At 39.6% G+C, this 19,282-nt stretch overlaps 2 protein-coding genes across 3 annotated transcripts in view; one reads left to right on the forward strand and one right to left on the reverse strand.

Moving 5' to 3' along the window:
* Positions 1–19,282, forward strand: part of LOC126374963 (probable ATP-dependent RNA helicase spindle-E) — a 31,009-nt gene that overhangs the window by 2,649 nt on the left and 9,078 nt on the right. For both annotated transcript variants that reach the window (XM_050021762.1, XM_050021761.1), the window contains exons 6-19: positions 287–579; positions 1,182–1,396; positions 2,061–2,239; positions 3,527–3,690; positions 3,991–4,158; positions 4,656–4,818; positions 5,852–5,979; positions 6,345–6,554; positions 13,031–13,141; positions 13,589–13,707; positions 15,662–15,817; positions 16,154–16,277; positions 16,553–16,768; positions 18,564–18,779. In XM_050021762.1, coding sequence (XP_049877719.1) covers positions 287–579; positions 1,182–1,396; positions 2,061–2,239; positions 3,527–3,690; positions 3,991–4,158; positions 4,656–4,818; positions 5,852–5,979; positions 6,345–6,554; positions 13,031–13,141; positions 13,589–13,707; positions 15,662–15,817; positions 16,154–16,277; positions 16,553–16,768; positions 18,564–18,779 — 2,462 coding nt within the window. The remainder of the gene's footprint in view (positions 1–286; positions 580–1,181; positions 1,397–2,060; positions 2,240–3,526; positions 3,691–3,990; positions 4,159–4,655; positions 4,819–5,851; positions 5,980–6,344; positions 6,555–13,030; positions 13,142–13,588; positions 13,708–15,661; positions 15,818–16,153; positions 16,278–16,552; positions 16,769–18,563; positions 18,780–19,282) is intronic.
* On the reverse strand, positions 7,089–9,742 carry LOC126374965 (uncharacterized). Its single transcript, XM_050021765.1, has one exon. The coding sequence runs from the start codon at positions 9,578–9,580 to the stop codon at positions 7,268–7,270; it is 2,313 nt and encodes a 770-aa protein (XP_049877722.1). The 5' UTR covers positions 9,581–9,742; the 3' UTR covers positions 7,089–7,267.

Raw genomic sequence — 19,282 nt, forward strand, 5'->3', positions numbered from 1 at the left:
ATATATATCGGCTATCTTCATCAGCGGCGATAAATTTTATCTTCTGAAATAGCATAGCATTTGAAGTTATGCTTTTACGATAGATTTTTCCCAGACGTATCCATCGGCGACACCCTTAGTGTTATCCTGGGCCCTTGATTGGGCGCGAGCGTGACTAACAAGACCAAATTTTCTTTTGAAGGCCCTATTGCAAGAAGCACAATAGATTGTCCCACTTGAGGTTGAGGTAGTGTTACGTCGAGTAATTATTCCGACTGCTGATTTAACCTCGTATAAACTTTTGCAGTGGCAGCGAAGACGATGAACGAATACACGCACATAATATTGGACGAAGTTCACGAGCGTGGCCAAGAGATGGACTTCCTCCTTCTGGTTGTGAAGAGGCTTCTGTACACTGTGTCCCCTCGCGTCAAAGTGATCCTAATGTCTGCCACATTCAGGAAGATGGCCTTCGCAGACTACTTTAACATATCTGAAGACCACATCCCGCAGATGGCTTCATGCATTGAAATCGTGAAGAAAGAACCTACATTCAGTGTGAAGACTTTCTACTTGAACAACTTGACGAAGTTTGGCTCGGTGAGTTATATCTTGTCACTTGGAGAGCTAAAAAGGCCATATTCAAGCAATTCACCTAAAAAAATTAATGTTGCCATTTGACTGCGTCACTATGACATTCAACACATATTTTTATTTGCGCAAATGTCAAATAGCGATATCGGTCATTAGATGAATTTATCATTCGCCATCAAAGAATTGCCAATCTGCGGGGGACGTTTTTGCTAATGCTGAATAACATGCTTAGACTCAGATCATTAAAAAAAATATGATTCAAGCCTGCAAGTTTATCCTATAGGGGGAGCTAGTTGACTCCGAAATAGTCTTCGGAAAGACTTTACGGCTTCGATGTGGCCATTTTAGCTTTTTCTGTCCCTATGTACGCTTAAATCTTTAAAACTACGCAACCGATTTTGATGCGGTTATTTTAATAGATAGAGTGATTCAAGAGGAAGGTTTATATTTATAATATCATCCATTAAATAGTGGAAAAATATTGTAATGATAAAATATTTTTAATGTGATGTCGTAAATAATTTCATTTTTTCCTCACCATTGCACCCGAGCGAAGCCGGGGCGGGTCGCTAGTGTGACAATAATATAAGATCATTTTCTCAACTCAGATTCTCCAACAAGCTACACCTCGTGATGAGCCGTCGATAGCTACCGAAATGCACCACCTAGTGATAAAGCTACTCAACGCGTTCGAGATGATAGACAAGCAAGAGGACCGCTACGAGAGCCGCGCGAATGCAGATCTGCCCTCCGTGCTCGTGTTCCTGCCCGGCATCAACGAGATTGAAGAACTCTACACGCACCTCAACGATATGACATTGAGGTACTAACTTGTTATAGTCTTCCCGTCCTTAGTAGCCAGGCACGCCGTGAGCTGATAAGCAAGAAACGGCATCAGTGAGATTGAAGAACTCTACACGCACCTCAACGATGTGACATTGAGGTACTAACTTGTTATAGTCTTCCCGTCCTTAGTAGCCAGCCACGCCGTGAGCTGATAAGCAAGAAACGGCATCAGTGAGATTGAAGAACTCTACAGGCTACTTAATCATATCACATTGAGGTACTACGCTATAAAGTACATCCCTCCTTAGTAACCTTGCCAAACTATCGATAGCCCAGGATAAATGTTTCTTACTGGCTATGTAAAATACATAAACAGCCTATATACGTCCCACTGCTGGGCACAGGCCTCCCACCACGCTACTCCAATGCGGGTTGGTGGAGGTGTATTTACGGCTAATAGCCGGCACCAACGGCTTAACGTACCCTCCGAAGCACGGAATCATCTTACTTTTTCGGACTATCAGGTTATTCAAGCCTGAAAAGTCCTTACCAAACAAAGGACAGTCTCACAAAGTGATTTCGACAATGTCCCCATCGGGAATAGAACCCGGATCTCCAGATCGTGAGCCTAACGCTCTAACCACTACCACGGAGGCTGTTAATTCAATAATTCATTTAAAAATAATGTTGACGTGTATTAGGGCAAAGCTAGGCGACGCGGAGAGCGCGAAGTACAAGTGGTGGGTGTTACCGCTGCACTCGACGATCACTGCGGACGAGCAGGTGCGCGTGTTCCAGCGCGCGCCGCCGGGCTCGCGCAAGATTATCCTCGCCACCAACATCGCCGAAAGCTCCATCACCGTGCCCGATATTAAATACGGTACATGACTGATAATACAATACACTATTTAAAGATATAACATACTAGCTTTTGCCCGCGACTTCGTCCGCTTGGCGTGTTATAAAAGAGAGATCTTTGTGTGTGTGGGAGAAAGGTTAAGAAATGCTTAATTTAATTACAGCCATAATTAAACTTTATATTTACTAAGGTATGCATGCATGCTAGATTAAAAACATCTATCTTACGCGGTTTAGATTTTTTCATACAAATGTTTTTTCCCGCTAACTCCCGTTCCCGTGGGAATTTTGCAATGTCCTGTTGCAACTAAGCTTTAAGTTTACTAAGGTACCTGCATTCCAAATTTCAAGCGTCTAACTTAAGCGGTTTAGATTTTTCATACAAAAGGATTTTCCCGCTAATTCCCGTCCCCGTGGGAATTTCGGGAATTCCTTTCTTAGTGCACCTCTACGGTACCTAAGCTACGTCCCTTTGAAATTTCAAGTGCCTACGTTTAGCCGTTTAGGCTGTGCGTTCATATGTCAGTCAGTCAGTTTCTCCTTTTATATATTTATATTCCTAAGCTCACAGCTTGAGGAGCTCGGTGGCGCAACGGTAAACGCGCTCGGTCTGTGATTGTTGAAGTTAAGCAACTTTCGCAAAGGCCGGTCATAGGATGGGTGACCACAAAAAGAAAAAAAGTTTTCATCTCGAGCTTCTCCGTGCTTCGGAAGGCACTTTAAGCTGTTGGTCCCGGCTGCATTAGCAGTCGTTAATAACCATCAATCCGCACTGGGCCCGCGTGGTGGTTTAAGGCCCCGATCTCCCTACCCATCCATAGGGAAGGCCCGTGCCCCAGCAGTGGGGGGGACGACGTTAATGGGCTAATGATGATGATGAAGCTCACAGCTATATTCCACCCCGATACCGACTCCGCCGGCCTGGTCATTCAGCGCTTACCGCTATCGACCCGCTAAAGTCCGTTAAATCTTTCAAATATAATCCTTTCAGACGACGCCCTGAGCCGAGGTTCGCTAGTTTAATTAGGCTAGTCAGAGGTAAAGCATCTCATGATGAACCAAGTATCCACGCTTCACCAATATTTCTATTAGATCATCGTGATAAGTGGGATTACAAGACATTGTTAAAACATGGACGAGTTAGTTTACCTCGTAATTTCGCTGACGCACATTTTGCAGGATTAAAAAAATCTTGAGTGCAAAGGGCCGCATAGAATGTTCGATTCATTACGACTTCACGTCTCTGACTGGCTTGGTGAATCCTTGTCTAAAAACATTCCACAGAAGAAAAAAAATTCGTCTTTTCCAGTTATCGACTACTGCCTTATAAAGATGCTAGTAGCGGACCCGAGCACCAACTTCACCTCCCTACAACTGTGCTGGGCATCGAAGACCAACTGCGAGCAACGCGCCGGCCGCGCGGGCCGAGTGCGGGACGGACGCGTCTACAGACTTGTCACTGACAAGTTCTATGTGAGTATTATATCTGTATGCTTACTTCATGGTATAATAAAACAATCTTATGAGAAGCCGGCATTGCTAGCCGCTTGATGACGTAAGTGTTACATGAATTGGGCCGTGTACTAGGTTCAAGATAAATTGTAAAATTCTAATTACTAAATAAAGACAGTCTAACGAAAAACATTTTCTTTTTTCTATTTAACTTATTTATAATAAGAAGCATAGGAAAGTGCGATAAAGCTACACAGCACCGCCGCGTATCTTCCGAGTATTCACACCCATTTCATGATTCCTTTAACTATGTTCCTACAGGACAACTTCAACCAAGAGTGCCGTCCGGAGATCCTGCGCTGTCCGCTGGAGCGCCTGGTGCTGTTGGCCAAGATGTTAGATATCGGCCCACCCGCCGATACCCTCGCCCTCGCCATGGACCCGCCCGACATGTCCAATATACACCGCACCATATTAGTGCTCAAAGAGGTAACATACCAGTTTCACATCCCAGACACTCTGTACAAAAAATTCATTGTGTGCCGCCTTACCGCGAAAGTGCGAAAGAGACAGACAGTACGCGCGCGCTCCCCTTATTCCTTAGTGCATTTGGCCGTGTATACTAAACGAAGACCCAGAGGGGGTGAGGTAAATATAGCTCGGCACCGGATACGAATTGGTGCGGGACGGAGAGTTACCGCAGTGTTGTTCTCTATGCCACTATGAATAAGCATTGGCTATGTGACCGTTAATACGTTTGCAGTCGCTAACCAATGCTTATTGTGTGTACATCGTCACTTACCATCAAGTGAGATTGTGGACAAATTTTAACCTTATCTCTGACTAAAATTGGCTACGGAGGGTGTGATGACGTCAGCGGCCTTGTAATGTTAGCTGTCACTTTTGAGCATACTTTGTTTTGTTGTACCGTGATAAAACCTACAAAATTCCACATGCACTAATAAATTAATCTACCGTCCGCATAGATGGGAGCCCTAAAGAAGACGTTGAACGACGTGTGGTCTGCATCTGACGGTGATATCACCTACCTGGGCCGCGTGATGGCCAAGCTGCCGCTGGACGTGCGAGCCTCCAAGCTCATCATGCTGGGACACATCTACGGATGTCTGGAGGAGAGTATCATCATGGGTAAGTAATAGTGTACAGTTCACCAATGGACGTGAAAGACGTGTGGTATGCATCGGACGAGTGTAGTATCTTCACGAATAACTACAATTATATTGTTTTTGTTTTTAAAGCACCCACCCGTTCTTAGAGAAACTCATAAAGAGAAAATTCTATCGAGAAAATCTGACTCGGATGGTACTTAAACCCGCAGCGTGTTAACACGCTCGTTCGGGCTTGACAAACACTACAATAAATATAAATACTCACTTAAAAGTTTAAAAGTTTTTTTGGAATTGTTAAGTAATCCGCATTGGAGCAGCGTGGTGGAGTATGCTCCATACCCCCTCCGGTTGATTGAGGGGAGGCCTGTGCCCAGCAGTGGGACGTATATAGGCTATTTATATATGTTTATGTACTTGTGGGAATGGTATCGATTTTGGCTAAATTTAATGTGATTGATGTGCGACGAAAGCGTCAATGACACGGTGCAATAAGAAATGACGTAAACATCATAAACCGGAGTGTTCGTAACGGGACTACACGCCAACTTCTTCCTCTTATATTTTTTTGGTGTAACAAATCTAAAAATAGCCCCGTTCTTCTCTTACGCTTAGCGCAAGATAGAGGTGGAGAGAACTCGAGGATAAAAACTGCCTATTTCTCCCATCAGGTGGCTCTACTGTTGTATGTTCTTAAATTTTGACAGTTTTCCATACTATTTGAGAAACAAACGTATTGTTTTGATTATATTTTAACACTCTCCCTTTGCGCAGTGTTTTATACTCAAAATCATAGTATTATATTTATTCCCTAAAGATCGGAAAGAAGAAAACTTAGAAAAACTTATTTTCCATCATTCCTTTTTCGAACTGGCTGCTTTTCTTCTTCGATACTCGTCCTTCAGACAAGTTACACTCCACGTTGCTCCACATTTTATTGCAATTTACCACGAATTTTAGCTGGACAGTATGGAGAACTGTCAAAATTTAGGAACATTCAACAGTGCTGCCGCCTACGTTTGGGCTTTTACTTTTTATCCTCATTATATTTCCAGCGGCGTCCATGTCTGTAAAGAACATGTTCAGCTTCCACTTCCGCGAGCGACTGAACGGGTACAACTCCAAGCTGACGTGGGCTGACGGGTCCACCAGCGACTGCATCGCGTTCTACAATGTTTACAAGGTTAGTTTCATTTTGTTACTGAGGTACTACTAGCCCGATGGACAGATGAACAAGTGTGATCAGCTATTTTCAAATTGATGTTCACCGTGCTTCATTAGTAGGGTATCGTTCCCGAGACCTGAGGCCTCCCAGGAAGTGGCAGGAAAACGGGATAAAACGAAACCTTCGGAGAGCAAGTAAAATTAAGCCAAAACCGATCCCAAATATCAGTAGCAGTGGTTGAGCCAAGCCGGTACAGAAACCTTTGAAAACTCGGGGTAATGACCTGGATATCTCCACCGAACACCTAATAACTTTTTTCCCCATTCGAATGAATGAATCATTTCTATTCGCCTATCACTAACATAAGCTCCTTGTGTCACCAGGTGTGGAACCACCTGAACCAGCAAAAGTACTTCGAGCAGTCTGGTCAGAACGAGGTGCAATGGGCGCGTCGGTTCTTCCTGCAAGTGCGTTCGCTGAGGGAGCTCCGTGACCTGGTGCGCGAGTTGAAGATGCGACTGTCCAGGGAAGGCATTGAAGTGCAGAAGGAAAGCTCACCTTGGGACCGGACTGAACAAGCGCTTGTGCTCAAGGTAAATTCAATATTTGATTACAGTAATTTTTGTGAGCTTATATTATGTTGCTGTTTTAAAAAAAAACTAAAGCGTTTGTTCAGTTGGACTTAGGTATGTTAGAAGAGGATAGCAACAAACTTATTGTTACACCATGGCCCTTCACGAACAAGTTCATAAAATAAGTTCTCCAATCATATTAATTACAATATATGATAGCTTTGACGAAATTCAAGATATTTACATTCGCATTTGAAAAATGTCTTCAAACACCCGATTTACTGAGCACGGTATGATTTGAATAGTCACAGGTTGAGAAAGTGCCGGCGGTGTAACGACCTTCCCCAGAAGGTGCCTATTCTTATTCAGTCTTGCCTTAAAGCTAACAAAAAATAAATCGTCTGCATTTTTCACGCATGTATTGCAACAACATCATATAATCTACTCTAGGAAGATTTCGGCTGTCCGCCATCGTAAAACCGTCGGAAACCTTCATTGGCGCAGAAAAATAAAAACAGTACAGAAAGAAAGATTAGGTTTTTTTTTTTTTTTTTTTTTTTCTTAAGTTTTGGCTTCGCGCGGCTTGCGCATTTGCCACAGACAAAGATAGGGAAACGGATTCGTAGGAAAAACAAGGAACGGAATTTGGAAAGAAAAAGGATCAGAAAGGTGGAGGATAAAATAAATATAACAGGAATTCTATATAAATAATTAGAATAAAATAATGGAGATATTTATAGTTTAAGGTCATTATTAATAATACATATAGATAAATATTTGTATATATCTGGATTCATACTGTGCAACAGAACAGGGATGGAAGTAGGAAGAGGAACTTTTAAAGAATGGAGAAATGTATATAAAGGGGTATGGTCAAGGAGAGGACACGAAAGAAATAGATGATTAATATCACCTACACCTGTACCGCACTCACAAGCATCGCTCTGAATTATCTGAAGTCTGGCAAGATGAGCTGGAGAACAAACATGACCCAATCGCATTCTAATGATTGTACTAGTAGCACGTTTGCACAACTTCAATTTAAAAAACCAGGGTTTAGCAGGAATGTCTCTTTGAATAGAGAAGTAATATTTTCCTTTTGACTCAGAGCTCCTTATCCAAGATTGCTTCCACTGATCTCGGAGATATACCCTTGGCAGAGAACCCAGGTCGTGGCAGTAATTCTTATAGGGAAACAAGTCACCATCGTCAACAGCCCTATTGGCTAGTTGATCTGCTTTTATATTACCAGGAATGTTATTGTGGCCAGGAATCCATGCAAAAGAAACTGAATATCCTAATTGTTGACATTTAAACAATTTGTCCCGAATATCAATGATTATAGGGAAAGATTTAGATCGAAAAGGGAACCTAATTAGAGCTTGCAAAGCACTCCTAGCATCGGAAAATATTACTGATTTAGTTAGTTTAAAAATTAAGATATATTCAAGGGCTTTAAATATGGCATAACACTCGCCTGTAAACACAGAAGATTCAGGAGGAAGTTTTACTCTTTGTACAATATCATATTGAGAATGAAAAACACCCACCCCTACACAGCCAGTAGAGGAATGTTTAGAGGCATCAGTGAATATGTAATGACAATCCGGCCAATTTTCTTCTAACAGATTATTAAAAGTAATGTTAGCAAATGGGTCATCCTTTACTATTCCTAAATCTAAACGAACATCCGGGGAAATTATTAATGCCTCAAAATTTGTACAGAAAAGTGGGGAAGAAGGAAACTGATGGGTAGGAGCCTGAAAATTAATAAATTTCCTAAAACTGTTAACGAGACACGGTATAGATTTGTGTAACCAATAACTGGCAGATGAAGCATAGTCAGACAGTAATCTGAGCTTAGAATGAAGAGGATGACTGGAGAACTGAAGGGAACGAAATAAAAAGGAATCGGAAAGATACTGTCGTCGAAGTTGTAAAGGGGGATCTACACACTCTACCTGGAGAGCATTAATAGGACTTGATTTCATGGCACCAGAGACTAGTCTAAGAGCTTTTGATTGGATAGAGTCTAGTTTTTTGAATGCGACTGTACTACCAGGTTCCAACAAAAAAGTACCGTAATCCAGTAAACTCCTTATTAAAGCATTGTAAAGTAGTTTCATACAGAATGGATGGGCCCCCCACCAAACTCCTGAAAGACACCTTAGAATATTCAGTAAGCGTTCACATTTGTTTACAATATACTCGCAGTGGGGAATGCCAGTCATTTTGGAATCTAGTATAACACCTAGGAATTTGACGTTGGTCTTAACAGGAATTTCAGTATTATTATAATAAATGGATATTGGCGGCGGTAATCGCATTCTAGAAAACAGTACTACTGAACTTTTGGTAGGGGATAATTCCAGACCGTTACTATCCAACCATTTCTTTAACAGGTTTAATGAACAAGATAAAGAAGAACAAGCTTTTTGCACGGATTGATGTGTATAGTATAATAATAAATCGTCAGCGTATTGTAATATTTGTACATTACTATCCAAAGCTGACTCCAAGTTTGAAGTATAAATATTGTATAATAATGGGCTGAGAACAGATCCTTGAGGCAGACCCTTCCAAACATATCTAGACTTGGTGCCACCATCTTCTAAGGAAATATTAACAAATCTCTCTGATAACATGTTTACAATAAAGTTACACAGCATTATCGGAACGTTTAAATCATTAAGCCTATTTTTTAAAATACTCACAATAACATTATCATAAGCAGCATTTATATCAAGAAATGCTGCAACTAAAGAATGATTTTTAGAAAATGCTATACGGATATCAGTGACAAAAATACTAATGCTATCAATAGTGCTTTTGCTCTTCCTAAATCCAAATTGACTTTCACTGAGCAATTGATTGCTTTCAATGAACCATTCCAACCGATCTTTAACTAAATGTTCACTGATTTTCATTAAAACAGAAGAGAGGGCTATTGGGCGATAAGAGAAACAATCAGAGGGATTTTTGTTGGGTTTAAGTATGGGAATAATCAGCTGGGTTTTCCATGAAGTAGGAATATTACCCGTTACCATTATAGAATTAATTAAACTTAAAAAATAGGACAGGGTATCATCACTGAGGTGAGCAATAAATGAATAAGGGATTCCGTCTAACCCTGGGGCTGAATCCCTTACGTTCTCCAACACTCCTTTTAGTTCCGATAATGAAAATGGACTATTAAGACCAATAGGATTAGAAATAATTTCAACAGGAAGGGACATTGGAATTATTATTTTCTCAGGGACAGATGGTGGAGCCAATCTATTTAAAAAAGGATCAGTCAAGGAAGGAGGAAGGAAAGTAGATGACGTTTCCTTGAAACCGTATCTAAATCTCCTAATATTCCGCCATACAAGAGATGAATTAACACTAGGAGATATGGATAAACAAAATAATTTCCAGCTCTCAAATTTTTTGGTCTTAAAAAGTTTACGAGTATTTGACATTATTTCAGAAAGCAAATTAAAATTTTCCGTAGTAGAACATTCACAATATCTCAATTCAGCCTCCTTTCTCCTCCTGACCGCAATCGTGCATTCACTATCCCACCATGGAGGAGATGGAATAAAATCCGTCATCTCTTTTTTATGAGGAAACGTTTCATCAGCTACCTCAATAATTGCCTTAGCCAGAGCTTCAGCACAGAAAGATTCATCGCCCTGATTTAAATTGGGGAGATCAGTAGCTCTGCTTTCCAAACGCTCACCAAAAAGACGCCAATCAGCGTCGGTCAGACAATATTTTAAACGTGGTTTCTTTTTAGGATATGGTTTATTAATAGAGAAATTGAATGTAAATGACAGTATAATTGGGAAGTGGTCACTTCCATAGGTAAGAGAAAGTGTTTCCCAAGTGAATAAGGGTGCTAAACTGGAGGAACAAATGGACAAGTCAGGAGCGCTAATTGACTGTCCTGGATCTGAACGACGTGTAGGAGAACCTGAATTAAGAATACATAGATTTTGAAAATCAAGAAGGTCTAAAAGTAAATTACCTACGCTATTACATAGTGAACTTCCCCATGCCTGGTGGTGACAATTAAAGTCACCTAATATAATAAAGGGCTTAGGAAGGGTTAAGAAAATGTCCACTACTTCTTGAATAATGAGGGCTGAAGGGTGTGGGATGTAAATAGACACAAAACAAATGTTGTCTATGGAAACTGCAATAACTGAGAATTCATTAGAATGATTAGGGATAGGAAAATGTGTAAAAGGAAGTGCATGTTTGACAAGCAAAGCAACTCCATTATACCCATCAGAGCGATCTTCCCTAAGACAGGCATAACCAGGAATTCGGAATGAATAACTTGGCTTAAGCCAAGTTTCTTGTAAGGCAAGAATACGAGGCTTATATTTATTAATTAAGTATATTAAATCAGATTTTTTAGATGTTACACTGCGGCAATTCCACTGAAGGATTTTGTCCATTATTGTGTTTGTTGAAAAACTGAGTGATTGCATTAATTACAGGGGCAGCGTGGGACGGTGATAAAACGTTAGATTGAAACAGAGAGTTAATAAGAGATAAAATCAAATCAAGTATATTACTAACATTTGATGAGTCATCTTTATAATTTAGGGCACAACCATTAGATGGTTCTGGTACATTATAATCTTTAATCAGAGCTTCATGAGCAGTTCGGTCATAGCCATGTGTTTGTTTAGGAGGCGATTTGGGTTTTATAAAAACGGTTTTTTTATAAGATGTCTGCTGAGTTGAATTTGCAATAGAATGACTGGTGTTCAGGAATTCATTTTGAGAGGCTGTAGTAGAAGAGGATACATTAGAGGAAGTGAGCAAAGCATCAGCATATGACTTACGAGAAATAGGCGGATGAAACTTTGATGCCTCCGCATAGGATACACAGCTTTTTGCCATAGTTTCTTTAATAGCTTTTTGTCTTTCCAATTCCAGGCACTTTTTACTAATGGCAAAATGTGAACCTTTGCAAAGGCAACAACTATAATCATCCTCCTGAATATGACAAGTGTCACCAGTATGACCTTGGCCACACTTGTAACATCTGGGCTTGGACCGGCATTGAGCCTTCACATGACCAAATCGACAGCAATTATAGCATTGAATAGTTGGGTATATATAAAGATCTACCGTTAATGATGTATAGCACATGAATATTCGCTTTGGTAAAACTTGACCATCAAATGTAACCACAACTGATTCAGTAGTTTTAAGTTGACTTTTACCGTCAACCTCTATCTTTCTTTTTAGCCTTCTTATTTTAAGAATTTTGCCACAACCTATTGGGACAGAAATATTTTCCTGTACTTCCTCATCTGACCATTCAGCAGGGACACCTCTAACTATTCCCATACGTGTGACATTGAATGAAGGAATAAATGCCTTATAATTTTCAGACTCAATATTGGGATTGTTTAAGAAAGAATTAGCATCTTGAAAATTTGAGAAAGAGACTGAAAGCCTATTTCTTCCTATTCTCTTGAGGCTACCATTTATAAGGTTATTGATTGCGTTTCTTTTCAGAAAACGACCAAAGGTGACTGGATGTAAGGAGGTGTTATCGTCTGGTAATGTTTGTTTTTTCTGAACGTGAATGACAAAAGGAGCCGCATCTGATGATTGATAAACCAATCTTGCCACTGAGGGCTGAGGAGGGGAAGAATTTATTTTTTCAATATTCTCAACATTGGGAGTAATAGATATGCTATCATCAAAGCCATGGTCGTGAGCGCTCGTACTTGGTGATGTTTGAGGGAGGGAGGAAGCTACTGTGCAATGACAGTCACTTTCCCTGACCTTCTTACCTTCATGATGCTTTCTACGTCTTTTATTACAATGTTTGCACATTCTACGAGCAGAAGCTCTCTTACGTCCACCAGTGTTTTGTGTGAGGGAGCAATCAGTATCCATACTAGCCTCATTATTAGATATTGTTACTGTGAGAGCAATATCGGGAGCAGTTCCCCCCGGGTCTTCGGGGGGATCCATCGTAGAGAAAAAAGAAAAAGTTCACTTACCGAGATATCCCGGAATATATACACTCAAACTAATTTATATACACACTAATAGATATACTATATATACACTAACTACCTAACTGATCCAAAACAAGTTATAAAATTAATAAAAATAGAGAAATGAAAAAACCGTGACCGCCAAGTTCGACGTTTCCCGCCCTTTTTAAAGATTAGGTTATGTTGTATTGTGTCACAAACAAAGCGTCATGTTATGTATGACATTTACTTTTTTTTATAGTTTTTATGAAAAGGTCTGAACTTATTCTGCCTTCCTCTTCTGACCTCGTGGATTTTTCAATATATTTCTATTATTACTGACTTAAAAAATCTGAAAAAATGTGTTTTGTGTAAATCATAGAAATATCTCGAAATGGTTTTCGATTTAAGGAACCTTAGTAAAAATGAAATGTTGTCAATTTAAAGTTCTGAATTTAATACTACAATACTACAATTTTCACATTGAACTTAATCAAATTGTTTCAGATAATAATGGCGGGCGCAGTCTACCCGCAGTACTTCGTGCAGGTGTCTCAAAACGAGGACCGCGAGCGTGAAGCCGTGCGCACGCTGGGAGGACACGACCCGAGAAATACGGTACGATCAACATTCAACTTCACACAGCTTCAAAGATAATTAATATAAACACAAATAGCCTATACAGGGTGTTGGTGACGTCGTAACAAAAACTTTGAGGGGTGATTCAGACCACGATTCTGAGTTGATATCAAGTGGAATTTTCCGTCGCAAAAGTGTGATACTGAAAATAATTTAAAAGGAAACACTAAAATTTCACTTTATATCAACTCAGAATCATGGTCTGAATCATCCTCATTATTCGTTACGGTATCATTAGCACCTATACGTACCTGTACGGGGTGTAAGTGAAATTATTATTCTAAGTTAATATCAAGTGGAATTTTCCATCGTAAGCCGCATTCCATCGTAAATCGGAGGGGGATCGCGCGCGGCCTGTCTGTCTCGCTTTTATCTGTAACAATAAGATTGTTGCTATCCTCTACTAACATACCTATTTAACTGCAGGTATACTTGAAGAACTTCCCGGACAACCAGCCGGGCGAGATCTACGCGGCATCCATCAAGAAGGCCGTTATGAAACAGATTGGTGACGAGCCCCGCGTTACCTTCGAGAAGCTGAGCCCGTGAGTGATTATACATTTACGCCCATTGCTACCATAGACAGCGGTGAAAATTCTACAATATACTTGTAGTCTGATACTATGCAGAGTATGACTTTCATGAATGTAAGTCGTGAAGAAAAACAGTTAATTAGTGCTGGCGCACAATTAGGACAGCCTATGGGAATGTTAGTAATGAGCCAAGAAGTGAGAGAATAGTGCGATTAACACATAAATTCATTATAACAATTATAATAATACATTATTGTTATGTAGTTTATGTAGTCGAAAGTGTGTTTATTTTTATACGTACAAGTATTCCCACGCTGCACTATCCCGCTATATTACATAATATTCAATATCTCCTATACTTAAAGGTCGCCTGGAAGAGATTGCTACTTAGCAATAAGGCCGCCTATTGTACTCATTCTATTTCTCTTTTGTTTTGTATTTTGTTTTTTTCTGTTTGTGCAATAAAGTATTTGTTATGTTATGTTATAAGTTATAAATGATGCCGAGCGCTCCGAAGCATCTTACTCTCGGTCAATCTGTGATCAGCAATGTTCTAACTAGGGTTGTAACAATGTTTTCCCAAAGTGATTTTTAGGGTATGTGGGTTGTTCTTCTTTTTTATCGACAATGATCTGTCCTTCGTTCTGCTTCTGATAAGTTATGTTTTAGAATTTTATTTCATGTTTTGATTGTCCAAAAATATAGTTATCTTATTATACTCAAAATACAAGCAAAATACTAATCGGTTCCTCAATTAGTTATTAACGTAGCTTGATCGTTTTTCACAAAATTATGTGACAGAGTGGTAAATTGAAATGCTGTCTCCGATGAAAAGGGCCACTCTGTCACAATATTTTTTGGAATGCGCCTGCAAAGAAAAGTATGTTACCAAGATGAAGAAAACCACTAAATAGTCCTCTACAGACACATCTTTATATGATGTTTTAAAATATTTATTGCCGTTATAATTTTAAAGATGTTAAATCCGATAAATCGAGAAAATGTCTTTTTATTGTCGATAAAAAAGAAGAACGACCCATGTGCCTGCCAAGATTCGAACCCGGGTCCCTTGTGAGCCCAACGCTCTACCACTGGACTACAGAGGCCGTTATGATGCTGAGCTGATGCATACCTTATGACACTTCCGACAGTCCATACAAAATTTTCCTTCTTACAGTGTACCGCCTGACTCGTATGTGAGAGCGAGACACTGTCCACGCCTTCACTCATTTACTTTTTAGCGACTTACGGTTATTTAATACCAAAGTAAGAACCAGAAGGGGTGAGGTTGGCGTCTGATACACAGTTGACAGTTGTAACAATAAAATATGAAATATGTCGGATATGGTAGTTTATCAGTCGACAATAATTTACCCAATTGGTTTTTTTATAAAGATCACTTTTAAATATTTTATTTATATAAAATAAGAATGCGATTTTTATGTGTATTACAAGACATGAAACACGGACGGCCATGATTGAGCGTCGTGTGAGACGTCACATTTCACAAAATAAACAAAAACTATCTGTCAGGTTACGAGTATACTGTTTGGCAGTTTCTTTGTTTGTTGAAATATGACGTCACTGGGCAAAACGTCACGTGACCAACCGTTTTCGCGCGAAATTTAAAATAATTGAAGAAAAATATGTCTTTTTTATATTATATAAACCTTTTTTGGGGAAAATAAAATATTTTAAGAGGTATAAAAATAAAATTTATCAATAATATTTATAGAAAAGGGCAAGAGTTGCCGTTCTATACGTAGTTATCATCATCAGCCGTACGACGCCCACTGCTGGGCATAGGCCTCCCCCAAAGATCTCCACGACGATCGGTAGTATTATTCTTTATTCTATGACCCCATCACCATATAAACAGCATTATAGCTATCTTAGGAGGCTAATGCTATATGCCAGCATCACTTTCCAGTAGTCTTGTTTAAGTAATATTTTCATATTTCAACAGGAAAGTGTACTTGACGTTCAGCGACGCGAACATGAAGAGTTCGAAGGACAACGCGACGAAGACGGACCCCACCATCCCCGGCCAAGTGGTGCTGCCGGTGTACAAGGCCATCAAGGCGCGACAACTCAAGATGGACATCAGGATTCCATTGCTGCCGTAAGTTGAGTTTTCTTTATATTTTCAGATGTTGTTTATTTTAAAAAGTCACTCGATCTGGCGTGCGTGTATGAAACGATTGATGAATGCGGAGGAAGCAAGAGAAGTGTATCAGGATCGAAGCAAATGGAATTCCATAATCTCTGCTTACCCCGGTGGGAGGCGTGAGTTTATGTATGTATGTTATGTATGTGTGTCTGTTACGAGGACATCACATCACACACAAGAAAGAAGGAAAGAAAGGAAACATTTATTTCCATAATGGACGGACTGCAAGTTTTCGACGTATGTTTATTTTTGACTACAAACGCATTAACTATTTTTGTTTGTCTTCAGACCTGAAAAGGCCCACGAGCTGGCTGCTGTCCTTCAGATGGAGAAAATGGACATCAACATTCAAAAGATCGTGCCGCGGTTGCCGGACGTAGATGATACTCATTTTCCACTTCGGATATCCGAGGTACTTATCAACAGCAGCTTGGCAGCTTTAACATGGTGTTAAGATTTGAAGTAGTGATTACTAGTTAGTATACTGTGTGATGTCAGACATCTTTTAGGCATTTATGACTTATAAAATACAAAAATATCCTGAAAATGAACTAGACATTTGATAACAAAAGATGTGTCAAAAGGTTGTCTACCTCTCCCGCCCTGCCGCTCACACATCTAAGGCGGTGATAAGAACGTGCGGACTATAATGCGCACGAGTTATAAATCCTTCCGAAATACCCACAGAAAATAACAGTCGGCCGTTTCTGGGTGCAATATGAAGACGATTCGACGACGAGTGAGCTGCGTCAAATCCAAACGTCGTTGAACCGGGCACCTCTGTTGGCTCACACGGGGCCGGTGTGTGAGGGGGACTTGTTCGCGGGGCCCTTCGTAGAGGCCAAAGGGACGAGAATGCACCGAGTCAGAGTCACCAAGCTACTGCCGAGGGATATGGTCGAGGTATGTAACTAGTTCGTAAGTAGTATTTCGGTCAGATTCCTCTAGATTCTGTTCATCTCATACACATTGACACACACGCACCCACAAAGAACATGTATTGTATATGTCACCGTAAAATTGTAAATAACGTTAGATTATAATCTATCTCGTGTAAATAACGTTAGATAAAAATTGTGAAACGTAATATACTGCTTACAATTTAACGTATTATTATTCGTCAGATTATAATCTATCGAAGTAAAACTGTTAAATCACAATCTTACAATTGTCAAATTGTCAACTGTCCGACGGCTGTCCCTGATTGGTCGGCCTTACAGTAGACCGTTCTGTGTCCATAGAGTTAGGAATAAAACACAGGTGTCAGTCAAATAAAATAAATGCTCTTCAAGATTGTGAAATCAAGTACGTATTTATTAATTATTTAGTAAGTAATCAATAATTCTGACATCACATGGTAAGAAAAAATGTATCAAAATTAAAAAATCTGAAACGTATCATTCAGTATACTTTTCGTGTGTAAGATAAACATGCTGGCGGCATAGGGGTGGCCCAAGGGCCACCCCCGCCGCACCCTAACCTACTGTTATGCCTTGTAAAAATTATGACAAAACACTATTATTCTAAAAAAGAATTATGGATATCTATTTATTAATCCCAAAAATAAGTTATACCTAACAAACCAGTATTCCTAGATGTTATTATGGGAAAGTAAAACTATTATGCTAAAAGACGTTATGCAAAAAGGATTATGATAATTAAAATTATGACAAAAAAATTTATGCATTTTAAGAGAATCCCAAATTAACATTATGCTCACTCTAATAGTTTTGTAACTCTATGGTATAGCACGCGAGGTGCGTTTCGTATCACAATTTGACGGTTTCACTTCGATAAATTATAATCTACCGATTAAAATAATACGTTAAATTGTAAGCAATATGATACGATTCATAATTATTCGACAGTTCACAATCTCGCGAGATTCAAATCGATAGATTATAATCTAACGTTATTTCCAATTTTACGGTGACATATACACTTTTATTAAACTGCCGACACACATTTCTGCTGTAAGTTTTCAGATTTCAGGTCTAACAGAAAGCTTGGTGAGGTGTGGGTACTTATTTCATTTTGCGATGGATGTAATGGATGGATGTCTGACTACCGCAATTGTGATGTAGCCGTGAGCTTATGTTATGTTAGAACCACATGATGACGTCACGAAATCAAAACAATAACAGCGCATTTTCTTTTAATTATTACAAACCTAAGCATTATACAAGATAGTAGTATCACGGGTACGAATCTCGGCTCGCGCTCAAAACCGGCTTTATATGTTTAAATTCCTGTTTGGCTCATAGATAATTGATATGAAATGGGCAGCCTCGCTCCCTATTACATGGAACTAAAACATAGCTGGCGAGGAGTGGGTGTAAGCTATACACCTGTGCTTACCTCTTCGGGGATACAGGTGTGATAATATTTTATGTGGCAATGGAAAGGTATGATGCATGAAAAGGAACGTTTGGAGCGAGAAAGTATGTGTGTGTGTGTGTGAGAGAGAGAGAGAGAGAGAGAGAGAGAGAGAGAGAGAGAGAGAGAGAGAGATGGAAATAGGAAGCGGAAATTGTATTACTTTTTATTTTATATAGGATATATATAAGATGGCGAATTGTGAAGGTGCGTAGCGTGGGTCTGATCAAAAATAAAAGACGCATTAAAAAAGAGTGTTTTAATTGAAGACGACGAAGTCCCTTCCTGCATTTACGTTGTTATACAAGATATTTTCCAACAGGTGATCTTCATAGACTACGGGAACACGATACGTCTGAACGTGTGCAACCTGTACGAGTTACCAGCTGGCATAGCACAGGATGTGCCGCCGTTGGCCATGCAGTGTGTCTTGGCAGAGATCGCGCCATCGCCGTTGCTCGACCCTCACGGACAGTGGTCGCCCAAAGCCCAGAAACTCTTCAACGATCTCACTAGCAAGGGGAATCTGCTTGGCAAGGTAAATTACATACATTTCAGCATATTAGTCGTAAGGCCTTTTCAATTGACTACTTGATAGTTGTAACAAAATATGAAATATGTCAGATATGGTAGTTTATCATTTAACAATAATTTACCCAATTGGTTTCTTAATGAGATCATTTTTAAATATTTTATTTACAAAATAAGAATGCGACTTTTTTACAAGACCCGAAACACGGGCGGCCATGATTGAGGTTCGTGTGACGTCACATTTCACAAAATAAACAAAAACTGCCGGGTTTTAAGTTATATTGTTTGACAGATTGTTTGTTGAAATGTGACGTCACTGGGCAAAATGTCACGTGACCAACCGTTTTCGCGCCAATATTAAAATAATTGAAGAAAAACATGTTTTTTTCTATTATATAAAGCTTTCGAGTAAATAAAATGAGACTTTTTAAAAGGGTGAAACAGGTCTTTATTACCGACTTCAAAAAACGGAGGAGGTTATCATTTTCTGTTCTGAACTGCAAAAAATGT

Source organism: Pectinophora gossypiella, chromosome 18 (genome assembly GCF_024362695.1).
Source record: "Pectinophora gossypiella chromosome 18, ilPecGoss1.1, whole genome shotgun sequence".
NCBI lineage: Eukaryota > Metazoa > Arthropoda > Insecta > Lepidoptera > Gelechiidae > Pectinophora > Pectinophora gossypiella.

Bases quoted from the DNA above. Each gene is read 5' to 3' on its own strand.
- LOC126374965 (XM_050021765.1), bottom strand. From the start codon at position 9,580: ATGGTAACGGGTAATATTCCTACTTCATGGAAAACCCAGCTGATTATT.